The 17260-nt window shown below is 51.3% G+C and overlaps 6 protein-coding genes across 6 annotated transcripts; 1 reads left to right on the forward strand and 5 right to left on the reverse strand.

The window, feature by feature from the left end:
• Positions 1-366: 366 nt before the first annotated feature.
• VE01_02728 (uncharacterized protein) lies at positions 367-2110 on the reverse strand. Its single transcript, XM_018272233.2, has 5 exons — positions 2003-2110; positions 1470-1751; positions 1304-1386; positions 591-1237; positions 367-528 (listed from the first exon to the last, which is right to left on the reverse strand). Exons 2-5 carry the CDS (start codon positions 1690-1692, stop codon positions 510-512), a joined length of 972 nt encoding a protein of 323 aa, XP_018132969.1. The 5' UTR covers positions 1693-1751; positions 2003-2110; the 3' UTR covers positions 367-509.
• Positions 2111-2384: 274 nt separating this feature from the next.
• CDC4 (SCF ubiquitin ligase complex subunit cdc4) lies at positions 2385-6915 on the reverse strand. The gene is made up of 3 exons (XM_018272234.2): positions 5569-6915; positions 2912-5512; positions 2385-2857 (listed from the first exon to the last, which is right to left on the reverse strand). Exons 1-3 carry the CDS (start codon positions 6010-6012, stop codon positions 2741-2743), a joined length of 3162 nt encoding a protein of 1053 aa, XP_018132970.1. The 5' UTR covers positions 6013-6915; the 3' UTR covers positions 2385-2740.
• Positions 6916-7240: 325 nt separating this feature from the next.
• On the forward strand, positions 7241-11144 carry HOP1 (DNA binding protein). Its single transcript, XM_018272235.2, has 8 exons — positions 7241-8773; positions 8824-9079; positions 9131-9281; positions 9326-9527; positions 9580-9864; positions 9911-10127; positions 10181-10380; positions 10442-11144. The coding sequence occupies exons 1-8, from the start codon at positions 8399-8401 to the stop codon at positions 10847-10849; spliced, it is 2094 nt and encodes a 697-aa protein (XP_018133103.1). The 5' UTR covers positions 7241-8398; the 3' UTR covers positions 10850-11144.
• A 462-nt stretch (positions 11145-11606) lies between these two features.
• VE01_02731 (uncharacterized protein) lies at positions 11607-12925 on the reverse strand. The gene is made up of 2 exons (XM_018272236.2): positions 12689-12925; positions 11607-12563 (listed from the first exon to the last, which is right to left on the reverse strand). Exons 1-2 carry the CDS (start codon positions 12807-12809, stop codon positions 11803-11805), a joined length of 882 nt encoding a protein of 293 aa, XP_018133102.1. The 5' UTR covers positions 12810-12925; the 3' UTR covers positions 11607-11802.
• Positions 12926-13142: 217 nt separating this feature from the next.
• Positions 13143-14560, reverse strand: VE01_02732 (uncharacterized protein). The gene is made up of 3 exons (XM_018272237.2): positions 14220-14560; positions 13848-14168; positions 13143-13778 (listed from the first exon to the last, which is right to left on the reverse strand). Exons 1-3 carry the CDS (start codon positions 14478-14480, stop codon positions 13329-13331), a joined length of 1032 nt encoding a protein of 343 aa, XP_018133105.1. The 5' UTR covers positions 14481-14560; the 3' UTR covers positions 13143-13328.
• A 618-nt stretch (positions 14561-15178) lies between these two features.
• VE01_02733 (uncharacterized protein) lies at positions 15179-16582 on the reverse strand. Its single transcript, XM_018272238.2, has 3 exons — positions 15855-16582; positions 15737-15796; positions 15179-15680 (listed from the first exon to the last, which is right to left on the reverse strand). The coding sequence occupies exons 1-3, from the start codon at positions 15907-15909 to the stop codon at positions 15505-15507; spliced, it is 291 nt and encodes a 96-aa protein (XP_018133104.1). The 5' UTR covers positions 15910-16582; the 3' UTR covers positions 15179-15504.
• Positions 16583-17260: the final 678 nt, after the last annotated feature.

The following is a 17260-nucleotide window of genomic DNA, read 5'->3' on the forward strand; positions in this document are numbered from 1 at the left end:
GAATGGGTGAGACATACCCGTATGGACCAACGTCTATATATTGCACCCCGCCGAGCAACCCCGCTCTCGTACTTATTTCAGCTGTGCTAGCCTTTGGTGGCAAATTTTCGCGACTGCGATTTTACAAGCCGCCTCGTATGGCTGGAATGGTGCCCGACAACGGGGCACCGTTGTCGGGATGGATCTAATATCATCGGCTCGGAGGGGGATCGCCATGAAGCCCCATAGCGGCACGGTACGCAGAGAGGCGGAGAAGATGCGGGCAAGGAGACACGGCACAAATTTACAAGGGCACCGGAGTATTCCCCGCTGGGAATGCCCAGCACGGGAACGGTAGACAGCAGCGGCAGTGGCGCTTTGAAGGAAATGACTTTGGGACGTTGTATTCTTTGTCTATCGCTAGAGTATTCTGAGACCGTTTATTCCGCTTCTCATCGAGCATGGAAGCCCTTCTATTTGTGCCTGTCACACACGTAGACCCCTATCCATCGCCTGATCCAAGTCAGCGATCACAGGATAGTTCCGAATCTGCCATACGTTAGTTTCTTCCCAATCTCGCGGGCTCCCATCATAACTTGGAAAACACTCACCCAAATGTCGTCTTAATACTCCTCACATAGTACTCATTCCAGTTCCTCCTCGTCACCTCCTCCTGCCCGACCGGCACTCCCTTCCACTCGACCCTCATAACCGTAACCCCATCAACATCATTCTGATCAAACACCAACTCGAGTGTCGAATAGTGTCCCGCAGGCCACTGGTCCAGACGCCAGCTCTGCACGATCCTCCTCGGCTCCTCAAGAACCTCATACTTCCCACTAACATTCCCCCCAAAGATCTCAAACTTCCCTCCCACCTTCGCGCCCTCGAACAGCCTCGGCTGCGCGCGCGTAAACGCCGCAATGCGAGCCGGGTCGGTGAAAGTAGCGTATAGCTCTGCGGCCGTAGTGCGGAACTCCTCGCTGGCGGTCACGGTGGTGGTGTTGACGTTGGATGTCTTGTTGGAGGCCGTGGTTGGGGCGGCGGCCGCGGCTTCGGAGGGCTGGAGGTGAGTCGGGGTGCGCCAGCCGGAGGAGGGGTTGTTGGAGGGGGCGTGCTGGATGTCTTTTCCGTGCTCGCTGACGAGGGCGGGGCCGAGCTTCGCGAAGATGGTGCGGAGTTGGGGGACGAGGGTGGAGCGGACGAGGTCCTTTACGGGTTGCTTGGAGGAGGATTCGGAGAAGATGTCGATGTCGAACTGGGAGGGTAGGGGTTAATGGGGGTGTACTATAGGGGATGGGAGGGAGGGAGGGAGAGGACATACGACATACTCGTCCTCCTCGGTGTCATGGGCGACCTCGGGGACGGTGATGTTACCGCTAACGGACTCATCATCTTTGGTTTTCCCTTTGCGAGACAAAAAAAAATCAGATCAGTTCAAACTGTTTTGCAGCAAAAAAAATCATGATGTGGTAATATAGCTAACTAACCGGAATACTCTAAGACCAGCTTCACATCGAAGATGGTGATGACCTTGCCCTTGCGCTGGTTCACGTCGACATCTCCGTCCATGCTCGTCAGTTTATCTATCTTGGCCGTCACGCCGCCCGCCGAGGCCTGCACATCGGCCAGGTTCTCCTCGAGCCACTGCTTCGTCCAGCCCGCGGCGTTCTTGTTCACCCAGTGCCAGTTGTTGGGGTTGTGGAGCACCATTGCGGCGGTCTGTAAGTGAGTTGGTTGGTTTTACGGGGAGGGGATTATGGATGTGTTCACTGCAGACTCGAGTTAGCAGATGTTCCCGAAAGAGCAGTGAGCAGAGATTTCGAGCTGGGAGGTTTGAATGGGTTCAGAAGAAGGCCGAAGCCAAAGCATTGTCATCAATGAAAAGAGTACAAGTTCGCTCTATGACTGGTGCCAGCTGATGTATCGTCATAACATTCGGGGGGGGAGGGGGGAAGAGACAAAGAGGAAAAACGCAACTGTGACAGCATATTGTCCACAGCGAAAGCGACAAGGAACATACCTATAAAGTAAGGAGAGGCGCTGACATAAAAATCATATAAAATCGTCAAAGAATCGTGATACAGGAGGAAAAGAGAGAAGGAAGTTTGGTGGAGGAGGTGAAGTTGTTTTTGAAGGGTTTGTTCAAGCCGCGCCCTTTTGTAAGGAAAGATCTAGAAGAGTTGTGCGATTGGCGGGGCGGAAATTTCCGTCGACCGGGCCGACGGGTCTCCGTCCAAGCTATCTCGGCAGTCTGTGAAGCGTATATACACCAAATATTCCAGATAAGGATAATCAAAATGATTATTAAACGTCACTCTCACATAAGAGGTAGAAAGTTGCAGGCATTCATAAATACATACACTAACGATGATTTCAAGTCACTTTCATATAACAAGCAAAAATAGGGTAACTGATCGTGAATAGTATATCTACACAGCTAAGTAACACTCTTGAGCAATGATAGGCACAAGCTATTCTATACATGCTATTCTGGTATCTCAACTCCGGCCAAAGGCTCGCTATTTTCGGAGCTACAAGCTACACAGACAGAGCCATCCCTCCCATACCTGCTAAAAAACCCCCGCTGCCATGCATGTCCCTGCCCAACCTAACGTCCAACAAAAAACGCCTGACTTAGGCCTTACAATAAAATGCTCGATTTGTGTCTGTGTGCTGTTTCATGATGATGATTGTGATAGTCGTTATGATGATGATTGTGATGATAGTCGTTATGATGAATGATGATGATGATAAGTTTCTACGCCACGACCTCATCGTCTTCCGTGATCCTGTCGTATTCCGATGGCTGTAGCAAGATCCTGCTGTTGCGATCTTCGGCTGGTACCCCGTCTCGCGACGCACCGAAGTCAAGTATCTATAAGATAGTTAGTTAATGCTGATAAGACCCAAATGCTACGAAGGCACGTACCTCTATAAATGTGAACCCTTCTCTCTGTACAGCTGCAACACATCTTCTCTCGTCGAACTTCACCTGCCAGACTCCGCTGAGATCCGTCAGGAGGTCTTGAATGCACTCTCCAGTCTTGACATTCCACATCTTCAGGGTGCGGTCCGAGCCGGACACAACCTTGTTACCGTCGTGTTGGAAACATGTGATGGCACCGGTATGAGCGGTAAGCGTGTTCTTGCACTGCCCGTTCTCTGGGTCCCAGATCCTCAGCGTTGAATCCGCTGCTGCCGATACTAGGCGCTCGTCTTTCAGGTCAAGTAGACCCACCAAGGAAGAGTGGCCATCCAGGGTGAAGAGGCACATCCCAGTGTCCAGTGACCAGATCTTCACCGTGTTATCCATAGAGCCGCTGATGCAACGCTTACGTTTATGATCGAGTACAACACTATACACTTTCTGGATATGGCCACGAAGCTGGTGTACGCTCTCTCCAGTAGAGATCTTCCATACCCTAACTGACGAATCGTAGCTGCCACTCACGAGAGTGTCTTCGTGAGCAGCAATGGCACGCACAGAACTGGTGTGGCCCTGCAGAGTACGGACGTAGTACGGACAATCGGAATCATTAGCGGGAGGGCCAGCCGCGAGATATTTCTTAGAACCCTGTTCCGGCAATCTCCACACTCGCAACTGTGCATCGCGGGAACCTGTAATAATCAGAGGCTTCTCGGGAACCATGACTGGCCTATCATTATAGACCCTTCCAGTGTCGAGAGGCATCAAGATTTGGAGACATCGAACGGTTGATGTATGCCCGTGGAAAATCTGAGTGCACAGCCCCTTTTCAATATCCCAAACACGGACTGACCTATCAGTTGATCCCGAGACCAGAACATTGCCTTCGTATTGCAATGCCCATACGCCGCCATCGTGGCCCGTCAGTCTCTTCCGAAGGGCACCCGTTTTTGTGTCGTATATGTGAATAAACGTGTCGTCGCTGCCAGTAATGATTTTGTCATCATCAAACTGGAGACAGGTGATGACGTGTCGGGGGTGTGCCGGGAAAGCCACATGTCGAGGTGCCACTTTGCCGCCACTCATCCAACTGCGTTGTAACATGAAGTGGCGTCTATACAGGGACTTGTAAAGGTGAAGTTTGCGCAAGCTAGGAAGTCCAATCTCAGGGGCTGGTACTGCAAGAGCCGCCGCAGTTGCGGCAGCATTAGGACCTTCAGATTTGCGAGCCGAGCTGTGGTATTTTGAAGCCAGGCTTGTGTGTCGTGGCTTCTCTTTGAACTCTACAGAAACGGCTCGTCTCTTTGACCTCTCTGGTCCATAGTTGATATGAGCTCTCTTCCTCTTCCCTCCTTGGCGTAGGGATCCGGAGTGGGCAGCATGAGATCTGGTAGCAGTTGGAATGCTATCCATGTCGGATGACCCGGGACGCTGGCTGAGGTCTTTCTCGCAGCCATCTGGACCATACGGATCTTGCCAGCCCCAGCCTTCCCTGATCGCTCGCTCCACTTCGCCCTCAGGGATAACAAATCGATCTCTTTCGATAAGTTCTTTCCATCCAGCCTCGTTCGTGTCGTTGATGTCTCTCCAACGCTTGGAAACTTGAGCAGCACGACAGCGATCTTTGTGATCAAGGAAGCTCAGAATTTGTAGGCTCAACTCCGTCGGAAGTTCTTCGAGAAAGTCGCACTTCAATGCTGGGTTGACAACGCCTGCAATGACATGGAGAGTCTTTCTATTGCAGCGCCGAAGAAACTGGTACATCATGAACGTCTTCATTTCCGAGGGCATCGAGTCGAAATTTTCTAGCATTGACGTCACGTCCATGGCATTTCGTTGAGGTGCGCCTACCAGTGCATATTGTTCGTTGGCATGGCCCGGTGACTCAAATGTTGACTTAGAATCTGCTGTAGCCGACAAGAGTGTATTGCCGGAAGCCTGTGATTCGGGGTCATCTCGTACTACCAGTTGGGCATTATGAAGATTCGCCGCAGCTAAAGTTGGTGATAGGCTTGGACTTGGCAAGCTGGCCCCATGGGTGGCCCCTCCTGCACTTACGGATGACCGGAGTACGGAGGGCCCTGCATCATCATCGTTTAATGGAGCAAAAGGCTCGAGATCTGATTCTGCGATAGGTGGTGTGGCAGTGGCGCTGGGGAAAGAGCCTTGACTAGCAGTAAGGGATGGGCTAGTGGCCTCCTCGAAAGAGCTATTCAGTGTCGACTCGGTAACGGACGAGGTCAGCTGGGTCTGGAGCGGGCTTGTTTCGCGGTGACCGGTATCAGGAGTCGACAACATGGCAGGGTTGAATGAGGCGCGTCTGCTTGAGGAGATCATCCGGTGTGGAAAGCTAGAGCAGTGAGCGTCCAAGGGCGGGTGCTCCAGGCTTGATTGGCGTCGTGGGGCCCCTGAAAGCCTGAGGAGTGAATCGGGAGACCTTGGGTTTGTTGGTAGCCTTCTCGATAAATATGATTGTGAGTTTTCGTCTGCATTCTGGAAGCGCCTTGACGATCTAGTAGTATCGGGAGTTTCGTAAGCTCTCAAGCCTGCCAGTCGTGAGTGTAGTGTGGGAGGTGGCCGAGGTCTGGATGAGGATGGAGATGCCTGGAGGAGTAGAAGTCAGTGGTTCGTTATCAGATAGGTGGTAAGGGGTAGCATACGGAGGATGACGGCTTGCGGTCCTCACGGAAGTGCACAACCTCGCCGTTAACCTCGTAGGAGAAGCTTGAGATGGCTTCTGGCGTCGACTTCCTTGCTAGCGGGTATTGCTTCAAGTCGAGACTCTCCAACGGCAGAGGCGGTCGGACGAACAGAGGCGGATATGATCTCTTCGTGGTTGTGGTGGTGGTGACCGTCTTCGTCTCGACACATTCGGCAAGATCGATTTGAAATGTCGACGAATCCCGACTCTCCTGGTTGGCCGGTCCGTCCCAAGCCATCTCGTCTTGAGGGCTGGGGGTTACACATCCATCGAGCTGAGAATCTTGTAGGCTACCGGTTGCCTTCGGCGAGAGGTCAGTGGTGATGTGGTTTGGTGGGAGTAATTTGGCTCTTTGAGCCGCTGTGGCCTGGCGTGTCGCTGGCGGCCATCGGGGCGGCTCCATATTCAGCTGCCAGGTATTCTAAAGATAGAGACGCATAAACCCGATAGACGGACGAGAAATATATAAAAGGCCGAAGTTGTGTTCTCGAAACGCGTTCAGGACTGTAGGACACGAGACCTCGTACGCGTTGTGGCGGCTCCTGCGATAAGGATAAGTTCCGAGGCGGCTAGAACGGCCGAACCGGGTGTACAGGGAGGATCGTCGAACACTCCAGTATATAAAGTACCGGTATTTGAAGAAGCAGCTAGAAGATGGCAGTTGTCGAAAAATATCGTGTTGGGTACTGTATGGTAGTATCGGCAAGGGAGGGGCGGGTTGACGGAGGAGGCGAAGTTGGATTACGGAGAGGAAAACGGCAACGATGAGTGGCGGCGGGGGGCGTGTGGAAAGAGGAACGGCGGCAATCCTTGTCTGACCTTATCCCAAGAGCCAGATGGAGAAGACGAAGCCGGGGTTGTTATATTGACGCGGGCGTAAAGTGGCTCGGAGTCGAGGTTGAAGTTGAGATCAGGTCAAAGTCGAAGTTTGACGAGGAAGCCGTGGATGTGGAGTGGAAGTGGAGTTGGTGGTGACTGGAAACTGGGCCGAGTCGAGTGGTCGATCGTTATCGTTCCTTCTCCGCCTGGAGATGGGAATGGAGGAAAAGAAGCTGGCGGGTAGACAGGGTATTTGGGGGAAGGAAGGGGGAGGGGGGTGGTGGTTATGGTGGTTATTATTGTGGTTATGAAAGTGATTTGACAGGATGGCAGGCGCTTCGGGGATTTAGTCGAGCGAGCAGGCGGCGGGCGGGAGATGCCTCAACTCTGCCTCGTCTTGTCTTTCAACTGGCGACTTTCCCAACTTTGATGTGGTAAGGTTGGTCCGTCCGGTTAGTCAGGGTACTTTGTAAATCGCGGAGTGCGGAGTACAAGGGCGAAGTACCATGCCATATATTTGCAGGAGCCAGTAGTAATGTGCATTAAAATAGAGAGCGTGATGTGATGGGCTAACTAGATATGGTTAAGCGTGGGGTGATATATGGTGGGGGCCAGGATGGCACAGGGTACGATCAGTCACGCCCTGTGCCAGCCTTGACGTCAACGTCAACGTCGAACGTCAAATGTCAAACAGAAATTATATTCCTATTTCGCTTTATCTTTATTCTTGGATCTATGTTGTTATAATATAGCAATATAAATTGCTATATTCTATAGCGTTTTACGCGTATATATCTCATGATTTGTATATTCTCTACTCTCTTGTTATCTGCTCTCTCCCCTCTGTCTACACGCTCCACTCCAATCTCTCTCCTCTTTCTCTGGTCTCCTTCCTCTGTATGCTCCTTCTCTGCTCTCTCTTGCGTCTTTACCTCCGTCGACTTTCTGCAGTCTCTCTTCCCTCTCTGGCACCTTCACGGTCTCTCCTTCCTCTTTAGCATCTCCACCGTCTACCCACTCTCGCTGGTCTCTGGTGCCTCTACCCCCTGACTTTCTCGGGCATCGCTGCCATCTCACTTTTCTCTCTCTGGAGCCTCTACTTTCTACTGTCTTTATTCTTTCTACCCTCTGTCTCTCCGCTCTCTCTCCCACTCTCTGGCCCCTCTTTCTCTAGTCCCCCCCTCTCTGCTCTCTCACTCTCTGCTCTCTACAAGCTCGTGGACAACTGCTCATGCGCGTCTGTCTGAGCTTAGATTGAGTTCTGAACATTCATTTCTTCTTCCAACGCGTCAGGATATCCAAATCTACTACTGTATATCCACAAGTATTCACGTGTACGATAATCATTCTATTCTTCCAGAAAAGCCTCCCTCTCCCTTCTCAGAGACATAAGATACCGCAGAAAACACTACTCTACCAACTGCACCTTCTGACCGAGATCTTATCATCCACCTACTGCAGAATACCGAGAACCGTTCATCCTCCTTTCGTTCTTTCCGTATTTAGCGTAAACAACGTCGCTATAGGGTGATTGTGTTGCCTGCTTTGTCTGGCATACACTCTCTGGTACACAGCGCGTCTGCACGTGCCCCTTCCTTTTTCGGTTCTCGTTCCCTCTTCCATCTTTACATCTCTTCCCCCTTTCCATATCTTTCTCCTTTCCACCTATTCACACTGTGTTCACCTCTTTCCATCTCCTGTCCCCTTTATATTCTCTTTTTCTCTTCTAGTCTCTCACCTACCTCTTACGTTCTCTTCCAACCTCTCACCTCACCTCTTAAGTTCTCTTCCAACCTCTCACCCCACCTCTTAAGTTCTCTTCCAACCTCCCACCTCAAGTTTCACACTCACGCACACACGTCTGCTCTCGTGAATCGTGCACATCTCTACCTCTACCTATCCCTCTCACTCAATTGACACTTCAACATTCACACTTCATTATTGTCCTGCCCAGAATCTCGATCTTCGCCATGAAGAAGAGACTACGGTCGGCACGTCAAGCCAAAAGCAATGCAGCCGCAGCAGCCATGGTGCTACTTACAAATCCTACCAAGACAGTGGTGAGGATCAACCAGGCGCAGTCTCTCAAAATTGTACAAACCACAGTGTCGGCAGCGCTTTACACCATACTATGGATCAATGACCTCTTCCCCGATGACCATTTCGAGACGCGCAGCTACAGCCTTGACGACCCTGATTTCAGCTACGAAATAAAACCAGTGCCCCAGACTGCTTGGGAAAAGAGGACGGAAAAGAGGAGGCCGGCGGATGGGAAGGCAAATGTCTCTTGGGATTTTCTTCTCAAAGGAAAGTCTGAAAAGGCTGATAAAATTTGGTCATGGCTGGTCAGAATCCACTCTCCCTTCTCATCGTCAACGCTACTGACGAGGCATAGGAAGGAGTCTGTGACGCCATCAAGCGTGGATATTTGGCGATTTTTCAAATCAGCTTTCACAACGGCGATATATCCCGCGACACTATAGCTGTAGGTTACGTGATGAGATTCAACTACTCCGAGAACGGAGGTGAAGTTCACCTCAACATTTCAGCGGGGGACGATAAAGTCGAATTCACAACAGAGGCCATGCAGGATCTCAAGAATTTGTTCCATAGGCTTATAAAATTGTCTCAGGAAGCAGCTAGATTCCCAGGTATGCCCTGACAGCTAGACGCGTCATTGACAGCGTTTGATTCTTTTATAGCGGATCCAATGATAAGCTTGCAGTTGGTGTACAACGAAACCTGTCCCGCGGAATACCAACCGAAAGGTTTTGTTGTCGCTCCGGATCCGAGCATTGTCATGGGCCAGCCCGATGGCTTCGGAATCGGTCACGTAGATACGACATATCATGGGTATGCTCCTTGTGGTATTTTGGCCTCATTTGCTAACTATTTAGTGTTGGAATGAGCCTCGTGATTCCCCGACAAAGTGCCGCCCACGGCTCAAATAGACCTTCCCGGTCTGCGACACGGTCCAACTCCCAATTGATCTTGAATAACAGCAACCTCGTGTCTACTCCAGCTACTGCTTCCCCTTATGATGGCTCCACCGTCCTGAATACACAAGAGCGCGCAGAAATACAAGCAGTGCGAGAAATGGTAACGTACACTTAGTTTGCCTTTGTGCGGATGCTTGCTGACGATATTGCAGGTCCCCCTGGGCCGCGAAGTTGGGGACACCCAACGTGTTGAGGACACGCAGTCACAAAGATCTCCTTCGGACATATCTTCACCCTCACTGGCACATGGTCCGGCCGAACAACGTCCGGCCGAACAAGGCATCGCACCTCCAGAGGGAAGGAAATACTATTTCAATCGTGAGGTTATTAGAGATCTCCACCCATCCCACAGGTGGCGGAATGGACAGGTTCGCATTTCGCTCGGTAGTGCCCAAGACACAGACTGCCTTTGCACAAAGAAGTTTGACGGCATGACTGTAAGATTCAATGTCATATATTCATTGTCAATACTGATTATTACAGGTACAATGTGAAATCTGTCAAAAGAGACAACACTTGCATTGCCACGGATATCTTGAAACAGACGTCATGGATACCCATGTGTGCTACAAATGTCTTTTGCATGCTCAGCCAGATCTGACGACGGAAATGCAGGGGCTCTGCTTGTTGAGACAAGTAGCCTGGGTTGCATCTATGGAGCAGTATCCGCTCAAAGAAGCCGACCTGGCGGCCAGGATAGGTAAGCTGCAATAAGTGGGCAAGTATTATGGTAGCATGCTTATCGTTATTCAGGTTACCTGGTGAAAGATGTTATCGCTGTGAGCCAGAGGCTAGTCCAGGAGAAGTACTTGCGAAAAGTCAGCAAGCCACGGAATAAGAGCCATAAGAACTATCACATGCGGTCTCAGATACCACCTTATACGTTCATAATGGAGGAGAAGGGACGTTTGTTCAAGGAATATTTCAACCCCACTCTTGGGATAGAAAAATACGTAAGTACTTATATATAAATCCTTTGACCACACATCAAACTAACGAGCCAAACCACTCCAGCTCCACGAACATCTGCAGGCCTCAGCCTCGAACGCCAAGCCCAAGTCCGAGCAACCATCGGCCCCCGACTTTCGCATGAGCTCAATGGCACCTGAATCTGTGACGCTCGTACCAACCTCACGCCCACCAGCGACGCCGCAACCAACCCGTGCGAAGCTCATCGGTACCGGTCCCCTATACGGCATCTTCGACGCTGATGACGACGCCACGACACCCCATCCCGGCCATGCGGCTCCCGCGCCTAGCATGAACGGTAGCACCCAGGGCTCGCCGAGCCAGATGGGCGGTCCTGGGCCACGGCCTCATTTGGGGTTGAAGAGGAAAGGGGACGTTTTGGAGAGGGGTGCAAGGAACCTGAAGAGGACGGATTTCGTGGGCAGTCCGTTTCTGCTGAATAGGATAGTGTGATTGTGTGCATCGTGGGTGTGGTGGCGTTGAATTCGCCGAAGGCTTGTGGAGGCGGCTGAGTCTCGCTTTATGTTCTCGTGCTTCGTGAGGTTGCTGGGCTGAGGAGGCTCTTTGTGGAGTGCTTTGTTGTGTTTTGCTCGATTTTGGGAGGGGATTTGTACAAGCTGGAGAGGAGTTTAAATTGTTGGGATTTAAATTTGCTGGAAGATGGGCTGCAACAAGACAGGGCTCCGAGATCACCAAATATGTATCTTAGCCTTTTGCTGATATATAATATAAATCGGCTTGAAAATAACAACGATTGTTTTATCCTTTTCTACTAACCCAAAATATAGACTCCTCTCTCCATCTTTGAAGTATTCTCTGTATTGGCCCCGGTTGGTACTGGTGGTGGTGGTGGTGCTGGATGCACGCAAATAATACAAATAGTAGGGCATATAGCACAGAGAACCATACAGCACCACAACAAATTGCATTCGAGAGTCAGTGGGACGATCTCGGATTGGACATTATAGGGCTAGTTTTAACAATCAAGCCCCCCAGACAGTGAGTGTGTGTTGGGGGAAGGTAAGTGCGTGGTGAGAAATAGAGTGTTGATGGGGGCGATGCGGTGACAAAATGCGCCTCTGTTGCTGGGCATGAGCGAGTGCTGTGACGATAGGATGGGGAGTACTGGTTATTCGGTCATGGGTCTCGCTCTGCCGTGGCGGTTCAATGCATGAGTGTGGCGGTTGAACACTCCTTCGATAATACTTTTCACGGTTTGGACTGCTAGAGGTGTTTATAGTAGGACCGGGACACATGATGTACTGCACGCACTGTTTACTATGACCATGTGTTAAGGTGAATCGTTATTTTCATCACTTCTCGGTATCTATCCTATCCTGACAATACCGTGCAGATAATCCCGCAATATACAATCCCAACAACGCCATCCAAGTCGTATACCAGCGTTAGAAACCAAGAGCAGCGTACTTTCCTGCCCCATCGGGACGGGAGCTAACAAGTCGCTGTATAGCCCTCGCTCGCCTAGCTTTCTCCCGTTCCTCTCTCGCCTTCTTCTCTTTCTCACTGCGCGCCTTAATTACCTCGGCGTCTTCCTCCGCCTTAGCTTCCGCCCTAGCTTCCGCATTCTCCTTCTCCACCCTACTCTTCCTCTCCTTCCCGCCCTCATCACCATCCTTCTCCCTCTTCGCCCTCCTCTCCCTCCTCCTCTTCCTCCTCTCCTCCTCCTCAACCCTCCACCTCTCCCCTTCGGCCTCCTCCCTACACCTTCTCTCCTCCTCAGCCGTAACCACCCACGGCACCCTCAACACCTCCTCTCTAAACCTGACTCCCTCCCTCCACGCCCCCACCTCCGCCCTCGTATCCCCTAGTATAGAAATCGCCTTCATAGCCAGCTGTCTCACGCCACGGAACTCCCTGATCCCCCCTTTGACCTTGACTACCTTCCCGATATCGACGCCACGCAATTTCGGGCCATCAGGTGAGACCATTGCGTCATCTGCAGGGCGCTCGGTGGAGACCACAATGGCTGCTACTGTCGCAGTGGCTTCGGGGCGTGGGGGGGCGAGGCATGTAGCTTCGATTGTGGCGCCGCTGCCATCGTCGATGGTGATGCAAACGCGGCTATAGAATTCGTCCATCGCGACGATAATCCCAGTGAGACGCACCCATTTTATGGGGTGGTTGAGGTGAAAGTAAATCCCCTGCCCTACTTTATGTCAGTCTCCCATACACAAACTCGCCCAAGCCGCTCTTCTCCGCAATCTAGTGTCCCCCCGACACGAATAGCGAAGTCTAGTTTTGCTACGGCTGGAATCATACGGGGAGACGAACCTTCATACTCCGCCACCTCGCGCAGCGCAAACACGTCCACGGCGCGCAGTGGGCACCAGCGGCCCAGCGTCGGGCTCAGCCCATGACAGTGGCTCGGGTACAGCGCGGGCGGGGTCGTCATCGGTTGCGTCAGAGCTCATCGTCGGTGAGCATGTCGCGGTTTTGCGGGCTGGGTGTTCATGGTCTGGTTTGTGCCCTGACGGATTGCGGCGCGTTGATGGTGAGTTGTGCGTGTCTGGGTGATTGATGGTGGACGTGGGGGTGGTGTGCGAGGCGCGTAAGCGACGCGATATCACGTGCATCCGCGGTTCGATCGGGCTGGGATGAGGATAGGGGTGCGTTCTTATGAGGGGTGGATTATTGAAAGCGAGAAGTAGTTTGGAAGTTTGTTATAAAAATAGTGATGTTTTGCGCACTTGGTTTCGATGCTGTTGTAATACCAATGCCTACATTTTGTCATGTTTTTAGTTATGGTGTAAGTTTTATCTTTTACGTAGTTATATAACATTTATGCCAACAGATACATATCTATATTTCACAATACTAATCCCCAGTTGATACAGCTCGCACAGCAGCCCTGTCGTACACCCAAGCCTTTATACATATCTTACATCAACCACCAACTCCACAGATACTACCCCTACAGCCTCCTTCCCTTCTGCTTCGAATAAGTCAAGTTCACTCTCGCCGACGTTGCCGCCTTGTGCACCATCGCCCGCTTATCCCACACGCCGCTCTTCCCCTCGACCACACTGATAATCTCATCCGCGAAGCGCTGCGCAAACATCGTGGGCCCGCTACCACGGCTCTTCTTCTTGAGTACCGTGTCCAGGATCCACATGATGGCTGTGCGCCGGCGCTGGCGTAGAGTCAGGGGAACAGGGATCGGCAGCGACATACCACCTCCGGCAGCACCCTTCTGTTGGCGGATGCGCATGAGAGGTGCGATGGAATCGATGGCGACGGCGAGGTAGTTGATTGGGTTTAGGGGCAGTTCGATTGGGGGTGGGGAGCCAGGGACGAGGGGGCGAGCTTGAGACGGCACTGGGGGAGGTGCAGTGCGGAGCTGGTTGAGGATGTAGGACATGTGCTGGAAAACAGACAGGCGTTAGCTGCGTCATTCTGCCAAAATCTGGGATGATGGGAGTGGGAAACTCACCCTTTGAGCACGGCTCAGCTTGCCATGCTGCATGAGGAGGTTTGTGATCTGAGAAACGATCGGATCATAGCGCTCCTTGCGATTCGAAAATGGCTTCAACGGCATATCCGGCAGGGGGAACTTATGGCCCACCATCTCTGGCGTCATATCACTCGCGTGCCCTCCATTGGCAATCGCATCCATCTGTCCCAGAGCCAGCAGGTTGTCAAAAGTCGTGGCTCCCTCTTCACCCGGGGCCTCTGCGCTCGTCTTCGCATCCGTAGGCTTCTCCTTCATCACTTCCGGCGCCTTCTCCGCGAGCTCGGGGTCCCGTTTTAAGATCTACTCCAGTCAGTTGGCCGCTCGAATCACGCGGGTCGGATGAGCTCATACCTCTTGCACTGGTATCCCTTGATCCAGCTCTGGTGTAGCCTTGCCGGTGGCCTCGCCGACCTGTGCGGCCTCCTCGCTCGCATTAGGCAGGGCATCTGACGATGTCGGGTTCGAGCTTGGTTTGGGGGATTTCGAGTCTGCGAAGGCGCGAACGGGGTATGTGCGGAGGGTAATGGGTGTGTGGCGGGCAATTGATGGCTGGGGAGCCGGCCGAATGGCCAGGCACCTTGAGGCGGTCCGTAGAGATATGCGTGGTGGCATCGCGGGCTGTGTTGTGGAACTGTCGTTTTCGTGAAGCTCAAAATTATTCGGAATCTTGGTTTGGAGGCGTTGGAGCCTAGTAATTCAGGCATCAATTATTTGAGCCTTGTACTTCGTAGAGAAGGGTCGTGCTGCCAAGGCCTGTAGAGGGACCGTGCATAGTGATAAATGGTAATTGTCATTGGGAAGAAACCCCTCTGTTCCGTTCAGTTTCTTTTTTGGCATAGTAAACTCCGATAAAGGTCTAAATATGATAATTGCAGTTGGAAATGACTAAAATGTTTCACTTGTGGTAATAGTTACTGTGCACGCCCACTACTAACTAATCCGTGGAGTATTTGAACGCATTATTGGCTGACAGCCACAGGTTCCCCGTCTTCGGACTTCGGGCGCACTCCTCATGGGCATTGTCAACCCTCATTTTCATTTTTAAGGTACTAGAACACACATCTATTTCCAAATTAAGAATAACGTGACGGCCGATGGCAGCGCGTTGACTCGTAAGTGCGATGTGTGATGTGCTGGAATTTTCGCGTCACCTCGCATGCCATGCGCCCTGAGAATTCTGCAGCGACATGCGGAGCTGGAGATCTTTGGCCCCCATGCCCCCCCACGGTACCACCGCATGCTGCATCAAAATAGCGTCGAGAATGGCAAGGAACAAAGAAAACACGGTGCATTTACGCCTCAGAAAACATGGTAGAACAGACTGTATTATTCTCAGTATCATCATAGTGCTATTTTTTTGAAGTGCTTTTCCAAAGCCCTCGTACACTACACGTCCTTTTTTTTTGTAGCGAAACCGTTGAAATCCAAAATCAATCCCTAACCCTGCTCATACATATTCTCCTGGACGCCCCAATATTCCTTCTTGCGCCGGACTACGTCCCAATATCCATTCAAATGAGCATACCAAATCTAAGCCAAGTCGTTTCATATCATATCATACAGGTGCTGCTGGAAGCAAGTGTTCGCCTCGCTCCAAGAAATCGCTGGCGCACAGATGATGTGAGAGCATAAATTTCTACCATCCGTGTCGGCCCTGTGTTGGCGACGTTGGGCTGGAGTTGCCAAGGGCCTTGAGGGCCACTTCTGCAGCGTCTTCTTTGGCGTTGTTGAGGTATTGGCCGTCGTACCAATATCGGGCGGCAATGCTTTGGCCGGACACCGTGACAGTGCTAGACCAAGCAGTTCGGCCTCCTTATGACAAATGTCAGCTGGATTTTTTAAAGAACTTGAATTTTGAGCGTTCATACCTCTTCTGTCGGAGACAATGCTGAAAACCGGTGGGTTGATTTGCGCGGTGCGGCATCTCTCTGAGAGATATTAGAATAAACGTTTAATGGCGCCAATGAGCTGTGTGCTGTGACCCACCTTGAAGCTTATCTTGCCAGGTGCTTGTTGCAGGACTGGGGCTTGAATAAGACATGTTGAATGTGTATATCTATATACGTGGATATATAGTTGGAATTGAGCGAGTGGTTGGTGAGTACAGAGAGTAATTGTTGGAAAGTTTTAGCTTGGAAGAAAAGTTGATGAAGCTGTTGAGCATCCGGAATCTTTATACTTATTCTCTATTGTGACGAATAATTTGGTGCTACCATGAAACAGCTCATGGGTAGCTTGATGTAGGACTAGTTGGCACTCATGAGGCCAACGCGAAGGTGCAGGCGGATATGCAACCTAGCCAGGACTCGGCACCGTGCATCCCACAGAACAAATTCCGGTCGTATGATCCGAAGGTAAATATGGCTCGCCCTGAGATAGCATCTAAATTTGGCCAAGCGCTGCAAGGTAGTCCAGGGGGGGGCGACGAAGGATGAGTTTCAATAGCTTCATAGTGAAAGTTGTACAAATACACTGAGGGTGAGCAAAAGCAATTTGGGGGCTCGGCATAAAAAAACGATAAGTGCCAACACAGCAGAGACATGTATTTGGGGGTAAATACCTATGGACTAAGACCAATTCGTATGTATATCTAAGAGCGGATGAGTAATGAACAGCATGTGTGTGTGATTAGGTTGAAATGAGTTGGAACGATGGCCGAGGTAAGCGTGAGCACGCCTCTGGCGCAGTTGGGTTCTGGAAGGACAGGACCCCTCCTGATGCCTTATCTTATTAATGTGACCGTAATCGCGGGAATTTGTGAGTAGATCCGCTTAGAGGCGCGGTATGCACTGGAGGCTAGCCAATTGGGCCGAATTCGACATGACCACCAACGGTGGGAATGGCGCTGGCAAAGCTTACCTGCATAGCGCCCTTGCAGCCTCGTCCGTAAATTGGAGAGAGTTGACTTTTTAGTAAATGCTGTCGTTTGGATAAAATATTCCTGTCAAACCGAAACATGATATGATCTGGCGCCTGTTGAAAGGCGGAGGCGGATGCAGCAAGGTTCAGGCTGGCTGCGTGGATGCGTACCCGTTTATCCCCTGTCGCTTTTACCCTGTTCCAGGCACTTAGTCACCAATGGATGGTATTTGCCTCGTCTGAGCAAAGAAAATCTACTGCAATGAGCAAGACAATATTTCTGAGCAATTTGGTTCTCATGGTACTAATAAACGTGCGTCTGAAATGGACAGTGAGACATCCAAGAAGTCTCAACCCCCCCTCCCCCCCGCCCCCTTATCTGATCGTGCTAATTCCAAGGGGATGGAAGATGGCAGGCATCTAGGAAGACGTTAGAAGCAAGTCATTTCTTCTCATGCTGTGTCGTACGTATCTCCTGGTTGGGTATGCGTGGTTGGGAGTACAAAGCACAGGGCATGGACTAATACAAACAG

This window comes from Pseudogymnoascus verrucosus, assembly GCF_001662655.1.
Source record: "Pseudogymnoascus verrucosus strain UAMH 10579 unplaced genomic scaffold scaffold_8, whole genome shotgun sequence".
NCBI classification, from domain to species: Eukaryota; Fungi; Ascomycota; class Leotiomycetes; order Thelebolales; family Thelebolaceae; genus Pseudogymnoascus; species Pseudogymnoascus verrucosus.

Excerpts from the sequence above, each read along its gene's own strand:
- VE01_02728 (XM_018272233.2), bottom strand. The coding sequence starts at position 1,692 with ATGGTGCTCCACAACCCCAACAACTGGCACTGGGTGAACAAGAACGCC. Across the intron at positions 1,387-1,469 it reads GCTGGTCTTAGAGTATTCCG|GGAAAACCAAAGATGATGAG; the intron begins GTTAGTTAGCTA and ends TGTCTCGCAAAG. Across the intron at positions 1,238-1,303 it reads CCGAGGAGGACGAGTATGTC|TTCGACATCGACATCTTCTC; the intron begins GTATGTCCTCTC and ends CTACCCTCCCAG.
- VE01_02733 (XM_018272238.2), bottom strand. The coding sequence starts at position 15,909 with ATGTCTTATTCAAGCCCCAGTCCTGCAACAAGCACCTGGCAAGATAAG. Across the intron at positions 15,797-15,854 it reads CTGGCAAGATAAGCTTCAAG|AGAGATGCCGCACCGCGCAA; the intron begins GTGGGTCACAGC and ends AATATCTCTCAG. Across the intron at positions 15,681-15,736 it reads CATTGTCTCCGACAGAAGAG|GAGGCCGAACTGCTTGGTCT; the intron begins GTATGAACGCTC and ends ATTTGTCATAAG.
- HOP1 (XM_018272235.2), top strand. The coding sequence starts at position 8,399 with ATGAAGAAGAGACTACGGTCGGCACGTCAAGCCAAAAGCAATGCAGCC. Across the intron at positions 9,080-9,130 it reads GGAAGCAGCTAGATTCCCAG|CGGATCCAATGATAAGCTTG; the intron begins GTATGCCCTGAC and ends ATTCTTTTATAG. Across the intron at positions 10,128-10,180 it reads CGACCTGGCGGCCAGGATAG|GTTACCTGGTGAAAGATGTT; the intron begins GTAAGCTGCAAT and ends ATCGTTATTCAG.
- VE01_02732 (XM_018272237.2), bottom strand. The coding sequence starts at position 14,480 with ATGCCACCACGCATATCTCTACGGACCGCCTCAAGGTGCCTGGCCATT. Across the intron at positions 14,169-14,219 it reads AAGGGATACCAGTGCAAGAG|ATCTTAAAACGGGACCCCGA; the intron begins GTATGAGCTCAT and ends TGACTGGAGTAG. Across the intron at positions 13,779-13,847 it reads AGCTGAGCCGTGCTCAAAGG|CACATGTCCTACATCCTCAA; the intron begins GTGAGTTTCCCA and ends TCTGTTTTCCAG.
- CDC4 (XM_018272234.2), bottom strand. The coding sequence starts at position 6,012 with ATGGAGCCGCCCCGATGGCCGCCAGCGACACGCCAGGCCACAGCGGCT. Across the intron at positions 5,513-5,568 it reads ACCGCAAGCCGTCATCCTCC|GCATCTCCATCCTCATCCAG; the intron begins GTATGCTACCCC and ends CTACTCCTCCAG. Across the intron at positions 2,858-2,911 it reads AAGGGTTCACATTTATAGAG|ATACTTGACTTCGGTGCGTC; the intron begins GTACGTGCCTTC and ends ACTATCTTATAG.
- VE01_02731 (XM_018272236.2), bottom strand. The coding sequence starts at position 12,809 with ATGACGACCCCGCCCGCGCTGTACCCGAGCCACTGTCATGGGCTGAGC. Across the intron at positions 12,564-12,688 it reads CGAGGTGGCGGAGTATGAAG|GGCAGGGGATTTACTTTCAC; the intron begins GTTCGTCTCCCC and ends GACATAAAGTAG.